Source organism: Paramormyrops kingsleyae, chromosome 5, assembly GCF_048594095.1.
Source record: "Paramormyrops kingsleyae isolate MSU_618 chromosome 5, PKINGS_0.4, whole genome shotgun sequence".
NCBI lineage: Eukaryota > Metazoa > Chordata > Actinopteri > Osteoglossiformes > Mormyridae > Paramormyrops > Paramormyrops kingsleyae.
In genome coordinates this window covers 40,951,803-40,979,708 of record NC_132801.1, presented here as the reverse complement: position 1 = coordinate 40,979,708, position 27,906 = coordinate 40,951,803, and the positions used below count along the sequence as shown (strand labels likewise).

The 27,906-nt window shown below is 45.4% G+C and overlaps 1 protein-coding gene across 9 annotated transcripts in view; it reads left to right on the top strand.

Annotated features, from left to right (window-relative positions):
* Window positions 1-23,848, top strand: part of LOC111836755 (rho GTPase-activating protein 23-like) — a 122,118-nt gene extending 98,270 nt beyond the window's left edge. For 6 of the 9 annotated variants that reach the window (XM_023798296.2, XM_023798297.2, XM_023798294.2 and 3 more), the window contains 15 exons: window positions 396-435; window positions 841-978; window positions 1,149-1,472; window positions 1,787-1,848; window positions 3,721-3,839; window positions 3,981-4,099; window positions 4,275-4,427; window positions 4,992-5,070; window positions 6,857-6,930; window positions 7,030-7,119; window positions 12,387-12,512; window positions 12,628-12,669; window positions 13,011-13,098; window positions 19,807-19,841; window positions 19,931-23,848. In XM_023798296.2, the coding sequence (XP_023654064.1) occupies window positions 396-435; window positions 841-978; window positions 1,149-1,472; window positions 1,787-1,848; window positions 3,721-3,839; window positions 3,981-4,099; window positions 4,275-4,427; window positions 4,992-5,070; window positions 6,857-6,930; window positions 7,030-7,119; window positions 12,387-12,512; window positions 12,628-12,669; window positions 13,011-13,098; window positions 19,807-19,841; window positions 19,931-21,325 (2,884 nt within the window). In that variant the 3' untranslated portion in view covers window positions 21,326-23,848. The remainder of the gene's footprint in view (window positions 1-395; window positions 436-840; window positions 979-1,148; window positions 1,473-1,786; window positions 1,849-3,720; window positions 3,840-3,980; window positions 4,100-4,274; window positions 4,428-4,991; window positions 5,071-6,856; window positions 6,931-7,029; window positions 7,120-12,386; window positions 12,513-12,627; window positions 12,670-13,010; window positions 13,099-19,806; window positions 19,842-19,930) is intronic. The other 3 variants (XM_023798301.2, XM_023798295.2, XM_072712742.1) reach the window with 1 other exon arrangement.
* Window positions 23,849-27,906: the final 4,058 nt, after the last annotated feature.

Sequence of the window (27,906 nt, the reverse complement as noted above, 5' to 3'; positions counted from 1 at the left end):
TTTATTACTGATGTGGACATGGAGCTTGGTGAGCTAGCAGAGCTCAGGTGGCAGGGTTGGAACCCAGGGAATCAGATTACAAAAACTGCTGCTTAATAATTTGACTAAGGGTGGAACATTCAGGTTAGATTTGACAGGTCCAATGACATAGTATAACAAGATACTGGGATACCAACCCTATGCCGTAGTTTATACACCTTCAGTCCTCTCCAAATCAAGTCCATGAGGCCGTCCATCACAATCATAATCAGAGAAGTATATTAAAAAGTGAAAAACTGTCCAAGACTTCAATTGGTGAAACAAACTCAAAGGCGTCGCCATACAAGTACAATGTACTGGCCCATTCTTCATTATTTGTATGCAATATCTCTCATGTTCTACTCTTCTTCTTACAGGAGACTGCCAAAAAGAGTCAAAAGCTTTTTTGCAGATGGGGTGAGTTTTTATAACATACATATGTGCATAACAACACTGCTTTCCAACATTTTCATGCAGCCTCTGATTATTTGGCAAATATGTTTCCTCTTCACGACATTCATGGTTTACTCATTCTATCCAGTTAGAACTTAACTGAAATTTCTATTCTACGTCCTTCAGGATCCACTAATTTAACCACTATTACTTGCGCTTGGCAACTGTAATAGCCCATTAAATGAACTTTTTTTTATTATCCTTTGTGATTTTCAGCATTACATATGAGTTTCAGAGAAGGTTATGGAAATGTCTTATAGACTCATTCTTCTATGTGTAGCTGGTATACCTATGCCCCATTGACTTGACGTGTGATCAGGTGTTTACCCACATGCACTTTGGTGACCTGTTCTCCTTCCTCACGCTCAGTCCTTTGACAGCCTTGGCAACGTAGTGGAGGCACACTGCAAGCGCCATTCCACCTCTGAGCTTGGCACCCTCACCTTCAGCAACGTACGCAAGGAGGGGTGGCTGCACTATAAGCAGATCCTCACAGAGAAGGGCAAGGTGAGTAAGATCAGAGGGTATGTGGTAATCTCATCTTAATCACTACAGCTCCTTACATACCGAAGCACAAACACAAAAAAGTTTTGAAAACCTGCAATATGTCTAATGTGAGAATATATATAAGCTATGCTTTAAAAATGACCCATAGTCCTTCCCTCTCCACATCCCAGAAGCTGGCCAGTGGCATGCGGCCATGGAAGCGGGTTTTCTCTGTGCTGCGTTCCCACTTGCTCTACCTCTACAAAGACAAGCGGGAGGCAGTGTTGCATGGCGCCACCCTGGGGGGAGGGGCCAGGTCGGCAAACTGTGAGGATGAGCAGTTAATCAGTATCCACAGCTGCCTGGTAGACATTGCATACAGTGAGACCAAACGCAAACACGTGCTGCGCCTCACTACGCAGGATTTCTGCGAGTACCTTCTGCAGGCTGAGGACCGTGATGACATGCTCAGCTGGATCAAGGTCATATGTGAGAACAGCAGGACTGACAGCGAGGTTCGAGGACCCCTGAGTTTCATGTCTGTACATGTTTCAAATGTACAACACCTTACTGCACCCTTCACACCCTCTTGTAATATGTTTACATAATTATTTTGCTAATCTTAGGCAACTGTGTGTATTCAAACTTGTTTACAAAAAAAGCAATGGTGCCATATCATTGCAGCTTTTAAAGTGCATATACCACCACAGGATGATTTAGGCAATGTTAGAAACCTGTGTAACACACTATTAGTCCATGTATATGACCCCAAAAAGTAATAAATAGTTGTGTTTATCAGTTAGTAAATCATACTTGTGTTATTTTTCAGGAGTTTGGATCCTCTAGGCAAGCACTAATCAATAAGAAGCTGAATGACTACAGGAAGCAGAGGTGGGGCCCTCATAAACAGGGCTTTAAATGTTTTTTTCTTGAGTTTCTTTAACAGTTAAATAAAAAATATTAAACAGAGGCCGAGCAACAGTATATTGTCTTGTACAATTGCCACCATTCCATTAAAGATGAAGGTTGTATACTGTGGATTTCAGGTTAAATATTTTTAAAACTTTATAGTCTGAGAGAAGTTATAGACTGCAGGACATCTGATACTTGTGCTTACTCAGCAGTTCCGACCAATAAAACTAATTGGACAAGAGGCTTTCTATGAGTGCTGTTATCAGAGAATAACAAATAATAAAAAGAGAGAGAGAGAGGAACAAAGTATATTTTTAGAACTTTGTAGAGAGAAGAAAAAAAAAAACAAGACTGACAGTGTCTGAGTCACAAAGCCACCCACTCATTTGCAAATAGTGCTATTCGTATGATAACAATGCGATAATCCTGCGGTTGTTACTGGCTCAAGAAAACATGTGAAAACTCCCATAAACAAGAGCACATGTCTGGGTTTTGTTTGCACTAAGGACATTCAACCTTTTATTTTGTGATGTGAGAGTTTTTACTGAAGAAATTAAGTAAAAATATATCTCTTCAATTCTTGGATAATTGTGGGTAAGCAGTGATTTTGTAAATTACTTATGTCCCTTGTTTTATAATTTTGATCGCTACTGTTGGCAAGTAGGATGTTCCTTTAGCATTTTTCACTACTTTTATAAGACTTTTTTTCAAGTATAAGACTACAAAGCAATAATTGAATTTAACTTATGTTTCTTAAAATATATGTCTTAAAATAGCTTAAAATAGTATGGATTGTATTTGCTGAAAATAAGACATTTTATGTAAAATATTAACTTTTGCACTAAAAACACTGGTGTAATTCACATAAATGATGCAACTTACAACAATGATGCAACTCGTTCAAAAACGGAAGATGCGAAGTTGATCAACAAAATTAAAAAATAAAAGCAGAGCAGGGGTGTGTTTCCCAAATGCATGGTTACTCATTTCATTAGTTCAATGGTTTCAGCGATCTAAAGTTGCTAACGGGAGCTTTTGGTAAATGTCCCACAGTTAAGCAGTAAAATATTAATATATTTAGCAAATTTTTATATTGTTCAAAGTAGTTGAGAGCAAGTATTTCTGTTGCTTGGCAACAGTTAACAGTTGGTTGGTGGGAGCTATTTTTTTGCAGAGGCCCATAAATGTTTAAATAAATAATGAAGCAAAGTATTATCTGTTGTGGCATATTAATGTTAACTTATAAATGCTACTCTATGAACTCTATGATTGTATAAAAGCAATAACATGCCCAAAGTCATGTGGTGTTCTCCAATATACCACGGCTGTGATTATCTTTCACACTCGGCCTGCACCCTATGCCTAAGACCAAATCACAGCCATGATATATTGGAGTACAACCACACTCCTAGTATGTTATTGCTTAATTATAAATCACTTAGCATCTGAAGGTCTTCAGATACAAACTTATAAAGGACACTTAGTAGAGTCTGCAGCCATATTCATTAGGTATAATTATATAGCATCTTAACTCTGCAAGCTGTCCCTTTTGTTTTGCTCTATGCATTAATTTAAGATAATCCAGAAAACACCCCTGATAGCAGTCACCCATTTTGCTAGTGTGTGTACATCCATTTAATGTTACAAACGGGTGACTCAAAACTTTTTATATCTTCTGAACTGTGAACGACTGAACCAGCAGGAAATTTTCACTTTGACCTCCATTAATTGCTGCATGTAGCACATGATATATTTGTTGTTTGGTGTCTGTTAGCCTTGTGTTGCAATGAGCCTGAGGGTGAGTACCCATGTGTTTTTGAATAGTGATGAGTGCATCTGTTTCCCCTTCAGTCCCATGGGCAGTAAGCCAGACTTGTCCCCAAAGATGCCCCGCATGAAGCCTTCCTTCCTTCTGCCCAAGGCAGATAATCCTGGGGCACCACCTCTTTCCCCTAAGACTGACGGCAAAGGTGAGCAAATGTAGCACAGTACGGTGACGGTGTGGGAATCAGCCATTTGCAGCCAATTTCGTCAGGATGCAATGCTGCCAAAATGGCGCATGGTCTGTTTAACGTGGCCTTTTCTCCCTATTGGGTCTCTTCTGACCGCAGAGGAAAACAACCTTCCCAAAGCTCCATGGGGAATCAACCTCATGAAGAAGGTCAAGAAGGCAGGACCCAAGGTGTTTGGGGTGCGGCTAGAGGACTGCCAGCCTGGGGCCATCAACAAGGTGAGCGGGCAGCTCCTTTCAGCTTTGCATTGCTCCCTGGGCCTCTGCTTATTCATGTCTATTTGCTTCCTCACTGTGCCTTCATGTGGCTTTAACTGCTTCAGTTCACCCCCTAGGGGTCTCAGGGTCAGTCCTTGTTCATGCACACTCATGTGGCTCCTTCCCATTGTCCTAGTTTGTCCCTCTCATAGTAGAGACTTGCTGTGGGCTGGTAGAGGAGATGGGCCTGGAATACATAGGGATCTATAGAGTCCCTGGGAACAATGCCATGGTGTCCAGTCTGCAGGACCAGCTCAACAAGGGGGCTGACATCAACCTTGCTGAAGAGGTGAGTAGACTAAGCATTAAACTCAGTGATATTGCTGTATTTATGGAATTGGCTTCTTGAGATATCACTTTAAAGCCAGGACATTCTTCTCAGTACATGGACTGTGCATTCGCACATCTGCCCGTGTAACATAACAGAACTTTTCATATTTCTATGGTCAAGTCCACATAAAATGTGCACATTTTAATATAGCATTATAAGTTACAGTGCAGCGCAATAAGGAAAACTGAGTTGGATATTTTACTTTCATTCTAAAAATGGGGTGAAACTTGCCAATGCTTCCTGGCAAGGATTTGCGGAATGAAAGTATAATATGGCACTCAGTTTTCCTTATTGTACTACACTGTAACTTATGTTACTACATAACAAAACGGACATGCGTAGTGGGTGAGGGCCCAATATCTTGGATGTGCGGACACAAAATCTTGGTGCTGCAAGCATGCGATTCCAGAGAACTGCGTTTACTTCAATTGCATCATAAGGATACATGCATGTCTGCAAGTGTGCAGTGTTATATATATTAGTATTACGTGATAACTGTGCCTCTTAAATTTTTATCCCTAGAAATGGCAGGATTTAAATGTGATCAGCAGTCTACTGAAATCCTTCTTACGGAAGCTGCCAGAACCTCTGTTTACTGACGGTGAGTTCCAGTACTGGATCCCAGTAGGCAGGGAGAGAAAAAAAAACCCTGAATGGCAGTGGCATATATTTCATTTCAGTGTCCTTCACACTTTGACTACAGCAGGTTTAATATGAGCATATTTTGAATCATACTGACATGCTTAAATTGGGTATATTGATTCTACAGTATGCAGTGAGATTTAATTTAACCCCTTGGAACCGGCGATCCCGCCGGCGGGATCTGACAGAAATTTCGCAAAACCGTTTAAATAACTCCGCGAGTTTTTGTCATATACACATTTTAAAAATACTCTCAGAAACCTTGGACGGTCTACTTTTCAAATATATATAGGTAGAAACTAAATATATTTTTACAGCTTCGTGATACGAATTGAAAGAACAAGAGTGACTGACTTAAGCGTCTGCGTCTCGAAGCGGCTCTGATCGCCCACCCACTTGCAAATCGCGCTATTCGCATGATAATAACATGATAATCTGACAGTTAGTATTGGGTAAAGAAATATGTGAATACGCCCATTGTGACCGAAATAAACAAGAGCACATGTCTGGGTAGTGTTTACACTGATCGGCTACAATATAGCACACGGATACGTCTCTGCCGCTGAAGCTTTGCGCCAGTGTTGCCACTTTCAGCAGCGAAGCTCATACCTGTGTTCATAGCTCAGTGGGCTAAGCCTGTGTGCCTGCAATCACGTGGTCGCCGATTCAAACGCAGCGTATTTAGAACGTGAATAGCGATCTTCCGCTGAGAGCGGTCCTAAACGCTCCCGACGCAAGTAAAACCAAGAAAGGTGACACGATTTGCTTTTTTGCCTATTTAACCTAATTTTAAAAACTTTAATACTTCTGACAATGGAAGTTTTGAAAAGAAGACAGATAACGGATTTAGTCAGTGTTTTTTTCATGATTCTACATAATGATTTCAGCGAGATATAAACTGAAATACACGAGAAAGATACGCGGTCGATGATGCCCTCGTCCCCAGAGCGTCAATAATAGTCACTGCATCATATTTATCGCTTTCTATATTTATATAGTCACAGTTTTTCATTTTTCATTCCATCTATCAATAAACTGTGAAAGGGATTTTATTGTTGCTACTTTTCTTGCGTTTCAAACTGCCTTTCCAAAGTGATGGGTGTGGGGTGCAGTGACATTCCAGACTGATGGGCCATTGACAGTATGCAAACTACTACAGGTGTGAGGACACCTATCTCATCAATATTCATTGTGAAGACCACTGACTTTGAGAAAAAGAGTGTCACTCCAAAGTTCTAACACTTTAGTAATCAAACTACATAAAATTTCAGAATGTCACTTTCACCTATGTATAGCCAACCCCTGTGTCTATAAGCTTCAGAGCTCAAAAGTCTTACCTAGAAATGTCTATAATGTGATTTTTTACAATTTCTCAGCATGTCTGAAAATAGGTTTTTGAAAAGTATATGTTTAAAGTTGATTTTAACAAAAAATAGAATAATAACATTCTAAGAGGTCTCAGATTATTGGTGCTGAGTTTGTGCTGAATAAAAGCAAATGTATCACTTTGGGATAAATGTTTTTTAGATAGGTGAAATATTTTAAAATGTCAAGGCATGTCAGACTACCTCGAAAGTGGAAAAAAGGCCTCAGGGCCCAGGGGGTTAAGTTCCTCCTAAGTGATATTATGTTGTTTTTCTATGTCACTATGCAGGTTTGAAACCTTCTGTATATGGCTGTAAATCTGACATTTCAAATTCCCAGCCAGGTTAGTGTGGCTAATATTGTGACTTTTCACTCTGCAGATAAGTACAGCGACTTCATTGATGCCAACCGGATGGAGAATGCCAGCAACAGGCTAAAGACCATGAAGAAACTGGTGTGTTGATAATAAGGGACTTATTTAGGAGTGGTCAATCGTGATAATTGTTGTTCTTTCTTATGATTGTCTCTCATCATGTTTCATGGCTGTTTTTAGGTTCATGACTTGCCGGATCATTACTACCACACCCTGAAGTACTTAGCTGGACATCTGAAAACTGTTGCAGACAATGCAGAAAAGAATAAGGTTTGTGCTACAGAAGCTCAGAGCAGTGATATAAGCTTCTTATAATGAGCCCCAATGCAAGATGTTTTTAGAGGGCCTCTTGTTGCATGGTAAACGTTTATAAGGTTTTATTTAAAGTCAAAATCAGACTTACAAAGAAACGAACAACATAGCTTCTGACCCTTAATGGTTAAACCTTAAAAATGTACTATGTGTCTTTGTGAAATATCTTTAATTATATGAGAAATGGGCACTCTGTGCAAGGCAGTTTGTCCAGCCAAGTAAAGGTTTCCGGTAGTTCATAATGCAATTTAACATGCTTTGGTAATGAATAGATAATTTTGTCCTGGGTATGATGTTAAATTGCATCTGGCCCTGCAAGTGGTCCTCCAACTTGCAGGGGGAAAAAATTGGGGGGTTGGTGGCGGAATTGGAACTGTAGCCACTATAAAGCAACTCACAACTACTCGATATAAACAGGCACAACACCCTTCTGCTCTCCGTGGGAGTAGCTGTTGTGCAGCTGCCCACAGGAAGGCTGCATGCACCATGAAGGGGATGGGAGAAAGCCTTCGGGAGCCTCATCCCTGAAAAAGTCGAAACCATCAGAGAGCTAAAAGGGTCAGGCCTGTTGGGGATTGGGGCTGGTGTGGTGCTGAGACTTCGCCTGCTGCATGGCGAATGATTGGGGTGGCCCATCCGAGTAGGCACATGGAACGTCTTGTCTCTCTGGCAAGATGACCATCTTCCTGTGTTGTCGTGGTAGCTTTGTAAACTCCAAATTTCAGTGGCAGCACTCTCTGAGGTATGCAGACTGGGGAGTGGCCAGATCTCTGTAGATGGGTATACCTACTTTTGGTCTGGTCAGTCTGATGGCTGCGATACTCAGGGAGTAGCTGTTGCTGTAGTGGACCGGTTCCCTCTGATGGTGTCTGATGTCACTCCTTTCAAAATCATATTATGAGACTCCTTGAGTGTCTTGTCTGTTGTAGGGATGTTAACCGATGACCGTTTGACCGGTGGTTGACCGTATCAACGTTAACCGGTCAAAGTTGTCGGTAGTCGGTAAAAAAAAAAAAGTGATATCTAAATTAGGCTATTATAGACAGTGGACTATACGCTACTACAGTTAGCCATCTCATTCCTCATCTTTTTGTGTTAAGTGAACAAATTATCCCTCACACTCAATTTTTCATAACTCGCCTGTTTGTACTTAATAAACCAATAAAAACATTTGGCGTGAGGTCACAGCGTTTGGGTTCGCGCGCTCACAAGGTTTGCGAAATTTAACTTTAACTTGTTTTTCGTTAATTTATTTTCCAAGAATAACTAATGGCCAAACTGTTGTGTTATGTTTTAATAATTAGCACCCTTAACATCTGTCTGTGAGATGTTTGTTGGCTACAGTATTCTCATTCATAGATTCTAATAATTTTTCGTTTATTTAATGTTATTCTTAAGAATAGCTGTAGGTTTTTGTCTGTTATGGTTTAGGAGATGTTGCCCTTAACAGAAGTTGACACTTGTCTTTTTGAAAAATAAAAAAATAATATTAATTATACAACAGAGTTGACCTGTCTGTTTTTAGAAGGCACACAGTGAGTTAGACCTGCCTTGGCCGGTGCGTCTTTTACGCATTCTGAAGGTGCCTGTTTTATCCATTGGTTTTATCATGTTGCAGTCTATTAGGCAACATTCCGCATAAGATGGGCTTAGATTTGGAAATACATTACATCTACATTTCAGTGGTAACCGATAAGGTGATGATGATCATCATCTTTCTTTATTATGGCAATACCTCAACTAAAGCGGCGTCTCTTCGGAGCTGTCATTTTCTTAAATGAGCCGTGGCAATGTTTCAAATGAGCTTCTAACCTAGACAAACGCCTTTATTTTCAAAGCGATCACCTTGTACCCAAACCATTTGAAACTAAGGAGCCATTTGTCCTACGATTACATACAACAAGCTCTTCGGCGCCGCGTTTGCGGGACTCATGTTTCGCGCTGTAGGGGATTTTAAAAAAGTGACGTGAGTGGCAGTGTGTGTGTGTGTGTGTGTGCGGGAGGCAGAGCGGCAGAGAGATGCGACAGAGTTGCGAAATTGCAGGCGCGGCTCGAAATGGCTGTTAAACTAATCGATTTTAAACTAATCGGTTAACCGGTTTCAACCGGCTACTGAGGCTCGGTGGTCGGTCAAGAAATTTTTTAGTTTTCGCCATCCCTAGTCTGTTGTCTCAGCGTATGCTCCGACCGTGGTGAGTGATGTCTCATTAAGGAAGACATTTTACTTACAGTTTCCCTCAGTGGTTGAAGGGTGCCCACGAGGTGACACTCCTCTGGTCATGGGTGACTTCAGTGCGACCACTGGCACTGACAGGGCTGGCTATGAGGATTGTGTCAGTCCCCATGGGTCTGGAGACCGGGGTGAGAGTTGCCCCATGTTTCTAGGCTTTGTGAAAGGTCAGGGGCTGCGGGTCGCTGGATCCTAGTTCCAATGCCCTGAGCCGCATCATTGGACCTGGTACTCCAATACTGGTGGTACGGAGAAGGAGATCGATCACATCCTCGTGGGCTGATGCTGGAGGCTCCTGCAGAACTGCAGGGTTTATAGAAGTGCCCAGTTTGTGAATTCTGACCACAGACTTGTTGCTACTCTGAAGATTCAGCTTAGATCCAGTAGGCTACCACCTACTAGGAGAATGAGGCTGGACTTGGCCAGACTCCATGATCAAGCTGTTTCTAATGAGTTTGCACTCAGTTTGTGTGAGGAACTTGCAAACTTGTGTGCGACTGCTGACTCTAATGTGATGTGGGAGACGTTCCGTTATAAAACCCTGAAGGTTGCTGACAGTTGTGTTGGTGTTGCCAGTGTCTCCAGAAGGAGGTGTTTCATCTTGCAAGGCACCCTGGATATTATCAACATGCATGGATATTATCAAGAGTCGCAGCGCACACCTTGGTGGCAACTGCAATCTGTACCGGGAACTGAGGAGGACAGCTATGAGAGCTCTGAGGGCAGATAAGGAGGTGTTTGTTAAATGAATCTGTGAGCAGGTGATACACTATCTGTAGTCCAGTGACCCATGACCTGCTTAGAAAGAAGGGAGGGTGATGGAACAGTCCTTATGGATGATACTGCAGTTGTGACCTATTGGGCCGGCTACTTTGAGCAGTTATTTAAAGCTGACCCTCCAGCTAGGATGTTGGACATCTCTGGGTCCACGGTTATCAAAGCTGATCCTCCAATCAGCTGTGAACCACCCAATCTCATGGGTGGTGAATCAGCTAGGGGTAGGGAAGACCACAGGGATCTGTGCTTTGCTTCCATTTGGGAGTCAGGCGTCATCCCAACTGACTGGAAAATGGGACTTGTAGTCCCTGTCTGGAAAGGGAAGGGTGATACCCTGGGTTGCAGCAACTACAGGGGGATAACACTGCTTTCAGTGCCAGATAAGGGCCTTGCTAGGGTCATCCTTAACTGTCAGTGACCGGAGCAGTCTGGTTTTACGCCTAAGAAGTATATATATTTTTTTAACTTTTACTTGAATATTATTTTACTGGATGACTTTTACTTGAGTATCATTTCAGTGTGGTATCTGTACTTTTACTTAAGTTTGAAAATTAAGCACTATTTCCACCACAGTTACTCTCATGCATTCTGTACCTGTGCGAATGTGCACATTTTTTGCAAACTTGATGGCAAAAGTATGAACGGTTCTGTGTCCGTTACATGTGCAAATGCATGACCACACAATCTGCATGCAGAGAAGCATGAACCTCCCTTTAGTGGATACTGGCTCTGATTCACTTTTACGTATGATGTACTGCAGTGTTTTAAATCAATTTTTGAACCAAAGAACAAATTAAAATGTTAACAGTCTTTGGTAGTAAATAATCATTTGGTAAAGCGTGTACAGTATATAGCATATGTTATATATCATCATCATCATTATCATCATCCTCTACTACTCCCCTGGAGGCTGCAGCAGATCCCCTTCCTCTTTGTGACTAAAGTCTCTCCCAAAATTTGCTGAAGCCCAAAAGTAATAACAATGTTATAAAAGAGAACAACATGAGTAATTATGTAATGTTTATACACATCTGTGTAAGTAAGGCCCATAATGGAAATTAATGAGTAATGAACATTTGTTTATGCTTTGAAAAAGAGTAGAGGACTTGCAACTATTCATCTAAGAGTTAAAGTTAGTTTTACTTTAACAAATAGCTTTTTGGTTGACTAAATTTCCATTGGGATATACAGTATATGTAATATATAGGTATGGGTCTATTTGGTGTCAGTGCTAACCTTTGTGATTGCCTGAGACTGAGCACTGTCCCTGTGTTCACTACACAGTTTCCAGCCTGTAGTATTGTCCCCCCCACCCAACTGACCATGTTTTAATCTTGACCTCAGACTTGGTCTGTGTTTGTGTGTGTGCACAGGTACGTTTGGACTTTTTCTGACATAGAAGCTGCTGTTTCCACAGCCTCGTTATAACCATAAACTTTTTCTGTCGGGCATCAGTATGTTTTACATCATTCATGTCAAAGCCCCTGTGATGTTTTCCTCCTCTTGCCCTTATCCCAAGATGCCCTGTTTGAATGGAAGCCACAAACACACACACGCACACACACACACACACACACGTACGATGCAGATTAAGCTGTAGTTGATTGAAGAGAGCACACAAGCTTCTGAGAGCAGATGCCCTTCCTCTTTCCCTCCTTCCGTCTGTTGTCTTTCTGTGACACGTCCCGTTCAACCTTTTGGAATGTTCTTGAGTGTAACATAAACCAAGTCTATACACAAAATTTACAGTTATCTTTCAATAACATTTTTGATTGCTACTGATGGTACAGTGTATAAGCCATAACCATGTGAGTGGATTTATGGTCAAAAAGGAAAATGGGAGATCTCTTTGACCTGGAAACCAGTCAGCTTCTTGGTTGGTATTAGAAAAGTTCTACAATTTCATTGAGGTTTTAGTCATGTATTTCACAGCTGTCATGACAGTACCATGAGGTATATGTGTTTTTCCTTCCAGAAGTATGGGTTTAATGTTAAATGAATAAAAATACTCAAATATCTAAATATACCTGTTCTCTGTAACTAAAGTCTCTCTCAAAATTTGCTGAAGCCCAAAAGTAATAACAATGTTATAAAAGAGAACAACATGAGTAATTATATAATGTTTATGCACATCTGTTTAAGTAAGGCCCATAATGGAAATTAATGAGTAATGAATGAGAAATACAGCACCAAATGTGAGGAAAAACTGTCCATACAGATGGAACCTCGTAACCTGGCGCTGGTGTTTGGCCCCACCTTGGTGCGCACATCGGAGGACAACATGACAGAAATGGTGACCCACATGCCAGATCGCTACAAGATAGTGGAGACCCTTATCCAGCATGTGAGTACAGCATCTCACACATAGAGGGTGAAGTACCGTATCCTGGAAACCAGACTCACCTCCTGATAGCCGCTGCTTTCTGCTCATATGGCCTTCCTGTCTTTCTTCCTCCCAGTATGCCTGGTTTTTTACAGAGGAACTTGCCGTGGATGATCAGGTATGTCAGACAAGCATCCCAGTGTGCAGCAAGTAATGGAGATCCTTAAATTAATGGCACACAGCATACTGTGATATATCTGATAGTATTTTAGAAAGATTAATTAATTAAATCAAACCTAAATGAAGCCTTGAACTTTCTGTAAATATATTGTTGCCAATTACTGATTCCTTATTTGTACCTACTCACCTTGGCTTAATTTTAGCAAATGTGGGAAATGCCAGTCTGTGAAAACCTGGAGGAAATGGTGTTAGCAGTAAATTAGCACCCCAGCTACATTTGACAACAGCAGGTGACATAGTTATAAATGAATAGCAATTTGTCTGGCTCTGATTTTTCAGACACCAGTGGACAAGGAGGACCTGCAACCCATCCCCAACATTGACCACTTGCTGTCCAACATTGGCAGGACAGGGCAGGAGGCCTCAGGTAAAGCCCTCTCAGCTTTTACAGCAGAGACAACCTGCATCAAACCAAGACATCAGGCTCACTTTTCCACGTGCTTGTATTTTTTAAATGATCTAAATTATATAGCAGCCTTGAAACTGATGCCATCATCCTTTTGATCTTGCTGCCTGTGCGCTTTGTTACTTCTCCATTACTCTGTGTGTTTTCCTCTTGTTTTATATACTCATTTCCCATTTTCTCTCTCTGGTTGTTTCTGGGTTCTCTCCTAGCTGAGCCTTTGGAGCAATCATTGCGGTAGGATCAGATGTCCATTGGCATAGTGAGAGTGTGAGGGCTGGTTTATATTCTATGCATGCAACACGTGCGTTTATGCGTGTTGTCACTATGCAAGCGGTGCTGCTGCTTATACTTGCATGCGTAATTTCCATCAATCTGGAGGATTAAAGGTCAAGTCCACCAGGGGCAGTGTGAGAAAAAACATTTTGGCCAGCTCCTTTGTTTCTGGTCTCACTTGTGCGTATGAGGTTGTGACATGAAATATTGTACAATGTACAATGTTGTCAAGCAAGTTGCTAATTTTATAATACTGTTGCAGCATTCTCTATATTCTACCCACTGCTCCATATTGTATTAGTACTTCACTCTGCCACATATCACTTTACTACCTCATGTTGAATGTTGCATTATATGTGGTTAAATATCTCGTAGTATTTAGTATTTCACACTTAGTATTGGGGCTACACAGTATTGGAAAAAATCTGTTTTTTTTGTGATAAATATTGCAATAAAACAAAAATGAGTTCAAAAATCAATTTCTCACAAATATGTCTATTTATGAGTGATTTTTAAACAGCAAGGATGAAAATTATTAAGATTGATTCTGAGAATGCATGCAGAACTTGTGCAAAAATAGTGGCAGTAAACTTTAAACTAATGTTAAACTAATGGTAAGCCCCACTCTCTCGGCAAATTTTATCACCAAGATTTCTAAATATCAAGATTTCTAAAATCTGTATTGAAAAATAACGTTGCTTATCAAAGTAGGCAAGTGAGAATTTAAAGTTTAAATTAAATATTATTGTACTTTGTACGTACAACACTGCTTTCTTAGCTCAGATTCTTTTCAGAAGCAAAAGAAACTTTAACTTTTGCCATGACAAAAGGTGACCACACTGCCCCCAAGATTTTTGGTGGTACTGCATCGCATGTACACGTAGCGTTAATTCTTTGTGTAGGTGCACAGATGATGCATGGAATCAATGCAGGAAATGCATTGTGGCCCTGATGCATACGCATACATGCTGTGAGCGTTGTGTATAAACAGGCCCTGAGACTGTGTGTGAGTATGTGTGTGTGTGTGTGTGTGTGTGTGTGGGTTTGCATAGATCACATTTGAGGACCAAATTGTCCCCAAAGTATAGTAAAAGCTGAAATTTCCCTACTTTTGGGAACATCTTTTGAGGTCCTCATTTGGATAACTTCAGTTTTATAAAAATCTGTGAATGCAATCAAAAAAGTAAAAATGCCAAAAGTCTTGTATTTGGGTTGGTTACTTATGGTTAGGGATGGGTAGAGGTTAAGGATGTCATGATGGGGATTAGGGTTTTTCCTATAGAAATGAATGGATGGTCCCCATTTAGATAGGTACACCAGTGTGTGTGTGTGAGAAAGAGAGAGAGAGAGAGAGAGAGAGAGAGAGAATATGTGGTTGTGCTTTCTCTGGTATCCTCCTCAGAAGGTGAACCTCATTAGCTCATTAGTCCCAGGGTTGAATTGTTTCGAAGGGTAACTTGTTTATGCAAGATATAACCACATGATCTTATCTATCCTCAACTTAATACATTTGTTTATGCTTTGAAAAAGAATAGAGGACTTGCAACTATTCATCTAAGAGTTAAAGTTAGTTTTACTTTAACAAATAGCTTTTTGGTTGACTAAATTTCCATTGGGATATACAGTATATGTAATATATAGGTATGGGTCTATTTGGTGTCAGTGCTAACCTTTGTGATTGCCTGAGACTGAGCACTGTCCCTGTGTTCACTACACAGTTTCCAGCCTGTAGTATTGTCCCACCCAACTGACCATGTTTTAATCTTGACCTCAGACTTGGTCTGTGTTTGTGTGTGTGCACAGGTACGTTTGGACTTTTTCTGACATAGAAGCCGCTGTTTCCGCAGCCTCGTTATAACCATAAACTTTTTCTGTCGGCATCAGTATGTTTTGCATCATTCATGTCAAAGCCTCTGTGATGTTTTCCTCCTCTTGCCCTTATCCCAAGATGCCCTGTTTGAATGGAAGCCACAAACACACACACAAACACACACACACACACGTACGATGCAGATTAAGCTGTAGTTGATTGAAGAGAGCACACAAGCTTCTGAGAGTCACACAGGATCACATACAAACTGGTAGAAGCCTGATTTGGGTATATGGTGACCAGTGTTATTTATAGTCGTCAGAATAAAATATAAAATATATAAATAAAATTGAATTGAATTGAATTAAAAATGAGATTTAATGTCCTCCATCTGTGGGGAGTATGAAGTTTCATATTAACATGGGGTGCTGTGTGACTCAGCAGGCTAAGCCTCTGTACCTAAGATGGGAAGGTTGCCGTTCAAACCAGACTTCAGCAGAATAATCACATCTCCATGTGCCCTTGAGCCAGAGTCCTGCACCGGGTTGGGTACCCGCAGATAGTTGCTGAAACGGGCGGATTTTATGTTCTGGAATTTTACGGGCGGGTATCGAGCGTGTAATTCATTACACACAGGCGGGTAGCAGGTCAATCAAAACAGTACAGTGAAAAAATAATTTCACTCCAAATCTGCTAAAATATAAAGCAACAACACACAGCTGTCACGTTCGGGCTCGGGCGAGCAGGGAAGCAGGCGACGTGCAGCCAGAACGTCAGGTAAACGGGATTTATTCTCAAAGACGGACAGGCACGGACATCTACGGACAATACAACAATGACTGATCTGGGGATGACTGACTCTGACAAGGACTAAATACACTAGACAAGCTGAGGGAAACGAGCAACAGGTGAGATCCATCAGGAAAGAACACGAGGTAATGAGGGGGGCGTGGCACACATCGGGATCGTACGGAGCAGGGTGTAACAGAACCCCCCCCCAAAGGCGCGCACCCCGGCCGCGCCAGAGGAGAGGCGACGGACGAGACGAACCGGGAAAACAGGACCTGGAAAACAAAGCAGAACGTCAACCAAAAACAGGGAACAGAACGGAGACGCAGAACAAGAACAGGGACGAGAAGAAGGACAAGACACGACACAGAACAGGGAAGGCAGACAGGCAGACAAGGAAGGGAGACACAGAAGAAGGGGAGAAAGGCGGAACAAAAGGGCCAGGAGTGAACGAAGGAGACAAAGAGGGACGAAGAGCAGAGACAGGTGGGACAGACGGAAAGGGAGGAGGAACAAGGGGAGCACGAGGGAGCCCAGGCGGGCGACGGGCAGCGGCCGGAGGGGCCGCAGGAGAGAGGGAGGAGGGAGCAGGAGGGGACCACCCAGGGGCCAAGGGAACGGGACGAGGGAGTAACGGAGGGGACACGGAGGGAGCAGGAGGGAACACCAGTGCAGGCAGGCCAAAGGGGGAAGCCGCGGCAGGCGGAGGCACAGCCGGAGCCGGCGAAGGCGCTGTCCGACGCCCATCCGGAGCAGGGGGGCCCGGAGGCGGCCGACATGGACCCGGAGGCGGGACCGAGGACCGGCACCGAGGATCCAGGGGGGGACCCGGAGGGGACCGCCGACCCCGAGCCGGAGGACCCGCAGGCAGCCACCTAGCCACCGCCAGGGGCCGAACGGGCGAGCCAGGGGGCAGGGCTTGCCGGGGTAAGGGCGAGGGAGTCAGGAGGGAGGCAACAAGCGGGGCAACCGGAGCCTCGGGCGTGGCCGCAGGCGGGACAGCCAGAGCCGCGGGCAGGACGGGAGAGGCGGCCTCAGGCAGGGCCGCGGGCAGGACGGGAGATGCGGCCTCAGGCAGGGCCGCGGGCATGACGGGAGAGGCAGCCTCGGATGGGGCCGTGGGCGTGTGGCCAGCAGGGGGCGCCTTGGCGGGCACCTCAGGCAGAACAGAGGCAGCTGCAGGCGTGCGACCCACAGGGGCAGCCTGGGCAGGCGCCTCGGGCGTACGGTCCGCAGGGGGCGCTGCAGCGGGCGCTGCCGTCACGCAGTCAGCAGGGGGCGCCGCGGGCAAAGCGGCGTCCTCCTCCAGCGGTGTGGCTGCAGGTGAGCAGGGCTGGCCGGGCAGGACAGGCGAGACGGGCAGGACAGGCGAGTGGACCACAGGAGCCGCCGCGGGCAGAGCGGCATCTTCCTCCACCGGTGTGCGGCCAGCTGGGGGCGTCGCGGCGGGCGCCGCCATCACGCGGCCAGCTGGGGGCGCCGCGGCGGGCGCTGCCATCACACGGCCAGCAGGGGGCGCAACCGCGGCCACCTCGGGCGGAGCTGCAGGCAAAGCGACGGCCGCAGCAGCAGGTGTAGCCGCTGTCTGGGCAGGCGGGTCAGGCAGGACAGGCGGGTCAGGCAGGACAGGTGCCGGCAGGACCGGCGAGACAGGTAGTTCAGGTGCCAGCAGGACGGGCGCCGCCGTCACGTGGCCAGCAAGGGGCACCTCGGAGGGCACCTCGGGTGTGCGGCCAGCAGGGGGCGCCTAGGCGGGCACCTCAGTCGGAGCTGCAGCGGGCACCCTCGGTTCCTGATCACCAGGGGGCGCCGCGGCGGGCGCCACCACCACGCGGCCAGAAGGGGGCGCCGCAGCGGGCGCTGCCATCACGCGGCCAGCAGGGGGCGCAACCGCGGCCACCGCGGGCAGTGCCGCAGGCAGAGCGGTGGCAGCTGCAGGGACTGCAGGCAGGTCAGGCAGGACAGGCGGGTCAGGCAGTGCTGCTGGTAGCGCAGCCGCAACAGCAGCAGGCGGTGCCGCGGGCAGAGCGGCGGCAGCAGCAGCAGCAGCAGCAGCAGCAGCAGGCGGTGCCGCGGGCAGAGCAGCAGCAGCAGGCGGTGCCGCGGGCAGAGCAGCAGCAGCAGGCGGTGCCGCGGGCAGAGAGGCGGCAGCTGCAACAGGCGGTGCCGCAGGCAGTGCAGCCGCGGACATATCAGCGGCAGCAGCAGGCAGCGCAGCCGCAGGCAGAGCGGCGGCAACAGCAGCAGCAGGCGGTGCCGCGGGCAGGTCTGGAGCATGCAGGTCCGGAGCCGGCAGGAGGAGTGTTGAGTGCGTGGGCGCCCTCCCTTTTAGGGCTTTGGGAACCCGGGGAACGCCGTCTCTTACGGTGCGAATTCCGCCGTGCCCCATACGCTCCGGCCGATAGAAGTAAGCCTCCATCGGAGGTGGCTTCTCCGGATGGGAGCTGGCCAGGCTGGTAGCGGCGGTGTCATCCCAGGCGGGGAGGAGAGAGCAGGCTCCCAGGAAGAGCGATGGAGTCTCTTCCTGCTGCTTCTCCCCTCGCTCGGTGAGCCGGCGCTGTAGCCGACGGAGGCATTTCCGGGCTTTGGTAAGCGGGTAGTCCTGCCCCGACGGGCGCTCCTTCTGGAGCAGGTCCCGGCCCCGGCTAGCCAGCTCCAGGGCTACCAGGTCCTCCTGGACCTTGGGCTGGGATTGCCAGTACACGAAGACTTGCAGCAGTCCGAGCCGGTGGTGCTCGGACTGCTGCTTCGTGCTTTCGGTGAGATCAGTCATTCTGTCATGTTCGGGCTCGGGCGAGCAGGGAAGCAGGCGACGTGCAGCCAGAATGTCAGGTAAACGGGATTTATTCACAAAGACGGACAGGCACGGACATCTACGGACAATACAACAATGACTGATCTGGGGATGACTGACTCTGACAAGGACTAAATACACTAGACAAGCTGAGGGAAACGAGCAACAGGTGAGATCTGATAGATAATGAGGGGGGCATGGCACACATCGGGATCGTACGGAGCAAGGTGTGACAACAGCAGCGTGTTCATGGAGGCAGCCATGTTTGTTTGCGAGATGTGGTAGCTCGAACTGGAGATTGTCGGACGTGATGTCACTCAACTCGGAATTTCCGAGTTCCGAGAGAAAAACGAACGGACCATTAGATAACCACCTTGACAAACATTCACATACATGTCTGAATCCTTGCTGAAGCGTGTCGTCGTGTTCTCTCTTTCACGCTCGTCACAGTATGGATAGCTTAGATCTATCTGATTTGATTTTGTGTTAAACGGACTTTTTCATTTCAATTCAAAACTCATGTAGGCCTAGCGCTTGTCACGTTGAGAGGTGCATAGAAAAAATAATTGTGTGTAATTTATCACGGGTACGGGCGGGTAACGGGCGGAATGTTAACGGGCCCGGGCAGGTGCGGATTTAACTTTGAAATAATCGCGGGTGCACGGGCGGGTGTGGTGCTGTACTGTGCAGGTGCGGGTGGGTTAAGGTCTCCAAAAGTGGACCCGTGCAGGACTCTGCCTTGAGCAAGGCCCTTAGCCCCCAGGTCACTGGATGATGCAGGTGGCTGCCTTTCACTGTAATCCCCCAAGCATGCTCTTGTCTGTATTCATGGAGAGCAGGATGGGATAGGCGAAAATCTAATTTCCAGACAGGGATTAATAAAGTATCATTCTATTCTTTCATGTCTGTATATGGTCTGACCCCTTATGGTTTACATGTACCCCAGTTACACAGGTTTACTAATAAACCCTACTCTCCTATTGTTTTTATCTTCACACTAAAGCAGATTCAACCAACAGTGACTCGGCTAAATCCAAGGTAACCTTTGCTTTTAACTTTATTGTCATTGAGTGAATGTTTGTGAAGTCTAGTTAATCAGAAATGATGAATTTTATATTTATCCTTAGGGCTCGTGGGGTTCAAGGCGGGATCTGACAGCCAAGGACTTCACTCTGTCACTGTTGTCTGCTGTCACCCGGAAACGGAGGAAGCGCCCGGTCACCCACGTCCTGGGTAGCAGTACAGACGAGGACTCAGAACATGAGCCAATCAAAGCCAGCAATCGAGGGGGGCGTGTCCCAAAAAGAGAACAGATGAAGGGAGGGAATGAGGAAAGGGAGCCACTAAGGGGTGGAGCTGCAGCACCCAGAGCAGTAGAAGAGGATGATGATCATGATGATGAAGATGAGAATGATGAAGACGAGGAGGAGGAGGAAGAAAGGGAGGAGGATGTTGATGCTGGAAAGGAGTCCATGAGAAGGCTGTATAAGGAAGAGGACATCAGCACCACTGTAGTGCTGCAGGAGAAGAGTGGTGCTGGGGTGGGGATGTGGCGAGAGCCGGAAGATGCACACTCTATCGTGTCGGGGTACTCCACACTCTCCACACTGAGACACAGCCTGGCCTCCGAGGGTCGTGGTGATGATGCAGACGACGAGCACAGCGAGCTGGTGAGTGAGACAGACAATGAGAGCGGCTTTGCCTCACAATCCCTCACCCAGGAAAGGCCAGAAAAGCCCACCCAGCAGGTCCCATACAGCTTCCTCTATAGCCCCCACAAGCCCCCTCAGTCAGGCACCTATCCCCCCAGCCTCCTGGCCATGGGTGGTCAGAGTGAAGGCAGCCGACACTCCACCACTCCCTCCTCCTCATCTTTCTCCTCTTCATCCACCACCCACAGGCCACACAGCCGAACCTCTTTCAGTTCCCACAAACTGATCCAGTGTGACACGCTGGCACGCAAGAAGCTCAAGGGCGAGAAGCCTAAATCACTGGATGTGGAGCTTGAGCAGGGCACAGAGGACCAAGGAACCTCATCAAAAGGGGCCCCAAGTGAACAGGGCAGGGATCCCGTGACCAATGAGGAGAGCCCAAATGCGAGCCTGCCCCTGCAGTCCACCTCATTAATTGAGATGGCTTCCTTCACTCCCTGCGCCTCTGGTGGGCAGGGTTCTCTGGCCGAACAGGTGCAGGCACGCCTCTTGGGCTCTATTGGCGACCTGCGGGGTGTGGGACTGCGGAAGCCTGTCTCGCCAGAGACGCGACGCAAAAAGTCTTCCTGGCGCCGCCACACTATTGTTGTGCATGTGGGGGACAGTACAATATTCCCCATGGATGCAGCAATCAGTGTGACAAGCCCAAATAAGGACATGGCGGTCGCTGACAGGGTCCGACCTGACAGTAAGCCCGTGGGGCTACATTGCACCCCGGAACCACCATTGCACAGGGAGTCTGTCTTTCTTGGCCGGGAACCTGCCACGCCCCAGCCGGTCTCCTGCTCTCGGTTCCATCAGTACCTGTAGTGGAACTCATTTTTTCCACTGATTGCAGTTAGTTAAGAAGAGCCCCCTTCCTAAAGTCTGCCAAGGATTTGTGCAGCCGTGCAGAGATACTGGACAGATGGTCTGATACCAGGCAATAGACCACTCCGTTGGAAAGAGAGGAAGAGGCATGTCAGCTTAGCCCAACAGGATGCGTGAAGCATGCAGCTTGCAGGGTGTCTCCTGGGTTTGAAGAAGCTTCCAGAAAGAAGAAGAGAAGAGTGTGCAAGCTGCATGGCGTGAACAAAAAGTACCAGGACCATCCCATAGATTTCAGTTTCGCATGGGCCACATGATGCCCTAGGCCTGTCACTGTGCTGAAAAGAGGTCTTCCACACATGTGGCACAGAGCCAGGCCGGCACAGGTACGGTGAAGCAGAGCATCCCTGGCGTAAACAGTATTATCTGACAGTGTTTCAGCACATCATGCCTCCAGGGCGTCTCTCCCCATATCCTTATCAGGAGGCACTCTGCCCTTGCAAGGCCCTGTTCTTTATTTATTGCTGTTCCGTTCTCCACTTCCCATGGTGAGTGGCAGGCGCTGGCCAAGTGTATGACTCTGCAGGGATGCTGCCACCAGCAGGCCCCTCCCCACCTGGTCTGCCCAAGCCACCTCGGAGCGCGTGTCCTTTTCGTAGTGTCCAGTTTTATAAGATTTGTACAAAATATTAAGTTAATCACTTTGTATATATTATATAGTAATGTTTTATTATATTAAAATGGTTAGAAAGTTAAATTGATATATAATATATATAATATGTTTTCAGCGTTTTTTTTTTTTTTGGATTGTTTACAGTCGTGCATTTGTGCACGATCATCTCCTATCTATTTTACTTGAAAATGGCCCTATATGTTTATATATAATATGTGTATGTTTTGTATTAAAATGTGGAGTACTTTTGTTATAATTTGAACTTTTGGGGTGTTCCTGTGTGAAGCAAAACAAAACAGGTATCACAACCACAGATTTGCCAGTTCATGCCAGTATTTAGCAAGTGACATGCTATTTTTTAACCTTCCCTCATATTTATTCCTTCCTTGTAATCTTTTCAAGGCAAATAATATTACATTGATGTTGACATGAAAGTAGCTTTCTTTTTACAATTGCCCAGTGGACAAAGGCTCACTAATACTAAGAAAATCATTAAACTCTCACCAATCTATACTTAAAAAAATAGCCTCCTACCAGAAAAATCAATTGAGCTCAGAAATATGCTCCCACTAATAACAGTTTTCCATTATAAATTATGCAACCCATACCCGAGCCGTACCCATGCTGACATGGCCCTGCTTACTAGCGGAGCCAAATACATGACCAAACAGAGCTGGTTGCATTGACTCCATCTAATTGGTCGAAATGCACAGGGATATTGGGGTTCTGCGCATATATTTTATGTATTTTTAATTAGTAGTATAGCAAGTTGCAATGTAACAGTACATTCCCAAAACACAGAACTTGAAAATTTCCAACTTCATAATTTCAAAATTTGTAATGCAAATTTATGCAAGTGAATGCTAATTCCGCTAGCGTTTGATACTTGCATAACACAGTGATTCTCACAGACATGCTAGCGGAAATTACCACACAGTAGTAGTAATAATAATAATAATTATTATTATTATTATTATTATTATTATCATCATTGCACATAGTAAATCATGTTGTACGCTATGTAAACAGAAAATAAGTGTCTCTGGTTTTATTTCACTGTTACTCTCCAAAGCCCGCCTTTACCGAGCCAACCCGGCTGCAGTGGAAATCCAAAACGAGCTGGAACTGTGCGAGAACTAGGCTCTCTTTGTGGTATGGCTCAGATATGGGTCGGCTCCTGCATGCCAGTGGAAAAGCACCATTAGTCTCTTAGTCATATCTAGTGTAATGACTGGATTTTCTAAGCTTAACTTCTTCAGGGAGTGTCTTTTTGTTGTCATTCTTATGTTTAGATTACAAAACATTCCCAAACACTGCAAAGCTGTCATCCTTAATCCAAGAATTCCTGAAGGTGTTAATATTAGGTAGTAATATTCTGACTTCTGTGACACTGTCAAGTTAATTTAATTTTGTACATTGTTGCGAAATTATTGCTAGTGATTAGACCAGAGTAGTCTGCTGTCACCTTTTGAGTTAAACCTCATACTTCTGCAGTCACCTCAGGTTAAAACCTATGCAGTACAAACTCCTTACATAGCAGACAGGAAATTGAGTACTCTGTTCTAGAGCTACTGACGTCTCCTGCGTGATCTTTGGATGGGGATTAATGACTATTCACAACCATAAAAAGAGTCCTTCCTGCCTTGTCTTTTGGGAATTCCCATATATTGCTTTACCTGACAACCACTCTGTCTTGTGGAAGTGCCTGATTTTCTGGACTTTCTCTCTCTGATTTTCCTTCTTGTGGTTCCACCATTAGTATTGATCTTCACATCTGATTTCTCTTTCTTCACCTTCCTTAGAAAAGCATTTCAATTCCAAGTGTAATAAAACTCAAAGCAAGATGACATGTAGTTTTTGTGTTTCCCATGTAATTTTTTTCTTCAAAACATCACGGACAATGTTCCTATGGAAATGTGTTATTTTAACATACATCAAATCAAATCACTTTTATTGCCAATCACTGGAACTAGTGAGTGAAAGTCTTGGGTTCCTATTCGCAGTGCAGTACATTAAATAAATGCAAACTGTACAAAAAAAAAACGTCTGTACAACAGTGTACTGTACATAAAAACTGTACATAAACAACTATAAAACTCTACATATGCACAAATGCAACAGTATAATATGCAATTCAGTACAGCATGCATACAATATACCATGGGGCAGGCAGACAGACTGTAGGTGTAATACAGTGTAGTTAGTGAACCAAAGAATAGTAGACTTCACTGCCTCAGCGATTTGCACTGTCCATGTGAAGTCCTCTGTGGTGTGCACACTGAGGAACTTAAAGCTGCTGACTCTCTCCACTGTAAACCCATTGATGGAGATGAGGGTGTGTAATTCCCCCCTGCTTCCATAAGTTCACTATCACTCAGCGACGTTGGAGATGAGACCCTCAAGCCATCTGCTAACTTCCCGATGATGCTGTAGCTGTTTGTGGCCACACAGTCATAGGTGTACAGGGAATACAGGAGAGGTCTCAGTATACATCCCTGGGGGGCTCCCATGTTGAGGATCAGTATAGAGGAGGTGGTATTGCCCAATCTGACCGCCTGGCACAAATCTGACAGGAAGTCCAGGATCCAACTGCACGGAGAGCTGTCCAGGTCAAGAGCTCGGAGCTTCCTGTTGAGCTTGGAGAGGATGATGGTGTTGAATGCTGAGCTGTAATCCACAAATAGCATTCTCACAGATGTGTGCCTCCTTTCCAGGCAGGAGAAGACGGTCAGGTCCCCATTTGGATAAAATGTATAAATGCATTCAAAATAGACAAAATACCTAAAGTTTTGTATTTTGTTTTGTAACGTATGATTAAGTTTGGGTTGGGTAGGGATTAATGGTGTTGTGAGTGGGATTAGGGTTTTCCCCATAGAAATAAATGGAAGCTCCCCATTTAGATTGGTTCGCCAACATGTGTGTGTGTGTGTGTGTGTGTCTGTCTGTCTGTCTGAGTATGTAGGAAAAATCAATCTGCCTAAGATGGGATGTCTGCTTTAGTACGTATACACCTTAGAACTTTCAGAACAATGCAATCCTTTAATCAGGGCAAAATAAGTTACAAATAAATTTAATATCTAAAATTATATTTACAACACATGTCTATTATCACACCTATTCACTCCAGAGTTCAAGGTGGCAATGCATGTTTACATTGATTCATCCCTCATAAAGGTCTCCCTGGTTTCCCCACCCCATTTAGTTAATTGTGTAACTACCCTTCTGTTTGTGTTTCTACCTCATTTATGATTTAGCGTTCTTCATATCATTATCCTTGTCACTCACCTGTGTTGCTGCCTAGTTAGACTTCCCCTAGTCCCTGGTTTTCCCACCACCCTCTTAAGCTGAACTTAATAAATTCTTCCAACCTCACACCTGCATCCTCCTCACCTTGAATGCCACCAGCATTATAGATGATGCTCAGTCCAAAACAATGGATGCTGCAGGTCGCATGCCTCTCCCACTAGAGTCCCCAGAGGAATCCTGGTCCCCCCAGCAATGATCGCACGGCAATGTGCAACCCTCCAAGATGGAGGGGATTTTGGATAGTACACTGCAAGTGGTGCAACTTTTCTGTCACTATTGACAGAGGAGCACCTGACCCTGTATCTCCAGGAGCCATCCAACCGATATTTCCCAAGGTCACTCTCCCAGATCACTATGATGGGATGCCTGAGGCGTGTAGGAGTTTCCTACTCCCGTTTGACTTCTTCATTCACTAAGCAATATTGCCTGAGTGATACTTGACAGCCATTGCAATCTTACAATTGAGAAGGAGAGGACTGGACTGGACCACTGCTGTCTGGGGGCGTGATGGGGCTCTAGCCATGATTGGTTTCGCTAATTTTTCAGGGCCATGTTCAATCATCCTGCCTGTAGTGCAGCTGTGGGGGAGACCCTGTTGCGGCTGACCCAAGGTTGGCCTTAGGTCTCAGACTACACCCTAAAGTTTCACACTTCAGCAGCCGAGAGCAGCTGGAATGAACTGGCCCTGTGCACTGTGTTCAGGTGCACTGGTGCTATCAGCCCCTGCAGCACGCCCATGTACTGGCCTCAGGTTTATGAGGACCTTCAGGCAGTGGTCTTCAATGTCAAGGCCATGCAGCTTCCACTGCACTTCCCTTGGTACTGTGCCATTGATATCCTTGTGGGGGCCATTCTGCCACAGTTTGGGGTCTATGCTGTCTCAATCTCTGAGACTCGAACAATGAAGGAGTACATCCAGGAAGTATTACAACAGGGCTGCATTTGCCCCTCGACCTCTTGCCTCAGTGAGGTCCTTTTTTGTGGCAAAGAAGGATGGAAGTTTCTGGCTATGCATTGACTACCAGGGTCTTCCGGATGCTACCAGAGTGTTTTCTGCTGGCAGCCGAGAGAAACTACAACATTGAAAACTGTGGGCTCTTCGCAGTAAAATTAGGCCTGGAGGAATGGCACCACTAGCTGGAGGGGGCTGACTGACCCCTGTACACCTGGAGTATATTCAGTCAGCACTCTGTCTAAAGCAGTAGCAAGCCAAATAGGCCTTGTTTTTCACCTGGTTCAATTTCTCCCTGTCATACTGGACCCGGGACAAGAAAACATCAAGGTTGATACATTTTAAAACAAATTTGAGGAAGCACTTCTTTACACAGCGTGTAGTTAGTGTATGGAATAGTCTTCCTGCTAGTGTAGCGGAAGCTAAAACCCTGGGTTCCTTTAAATCAGAGCTAGATACGATTTTAACAACTCTGAGCTTGATGGACGGAATGGCCTCCTCTCGTTTGTAAATTTCTTATGTTCTTATGATAGCTTTTTACACCAGTTTGAGCTGAACACTTCTAACCAATATGCTGAACCCATCTTCCCTTCATTGGTATTTTGGTACTGCGTCATTTCCAGGTGAGAGTATTACTGGCATCCATGTTTTGATTCTCCCCACATCTAAAAGCATCTTTTCTATATTTAGCCTATCATTCTTGATGATCTTGATTGTTAGTATTGTTAATGTACTCTGTCTGTCTGTCCAATCACTCTCACGATCCATTACCTGACTACTGTTTTCCTACGGTCACCAAAGAAGCTCACCTGAAGATTTCCACGAACTCCTCCGGTTTGTCCTGCCCAATTGCACGCCGCTGCTGATGCCTCTTCCCTGGACTCTCCTACTGGGCTTATTTTACTACATAAGACTGGTTGCTCCGTGGATCTTGCCTCTCACCTCTGGATTTCACCTCTGGATTTTACCTCCCTTTGTTCCTTTGCCTATGTGGCTTGACCTCCTGCTGTGTACCGGCTGTGTGGCATACTGCGTGCAAGCTGCACCCTCTCCAGACCCTGGTTCTGGTACTTTTCCATTTACTGAGTCACCATCTCCTCAACTTGGCGAGTGAAGCTTTCTTTCCGTTGCTGCTCCAGTCTTAGTTATTAGTTTAGAACAGCCTGTGCATTGTGTGTTGTGCATTGCCAGCTTCTCTGGTGGTTGGCTCTGGCCTTGGGGGCAGCCCAGCACTGATAGTACTGAACAAAACTGAACTAAACAATGTTTGCAGCCTGCATCCCCTGCTAATTGCACTTTTCCGGTCTGCTCCCCGATTTTACATATTATACCGCCGCAGAACTCAAACGTATTAACGACGACTATCGACTCCCCAGAGATGCTGCCTCTGCTGCATGCTGACCAGGCATTTTACACAGTGCCATTATATTCATCATGACATGAGGTGCTATCGTACTTTTCTCTGCTGTGACAATACGAACATCTGCATGTTCTGGACAACTCAGCATCAACCAACTTTTACACATCGCGCTGTTCATTTTAATAATCTCGGTACTCTACCACAGACTCCATGCAAACCACAACTTGTTAACTGCACTCTTCTGAATGTTCGCTGAATGTAGTGATGACCGGACACAGCGGCGGCTATTAGCA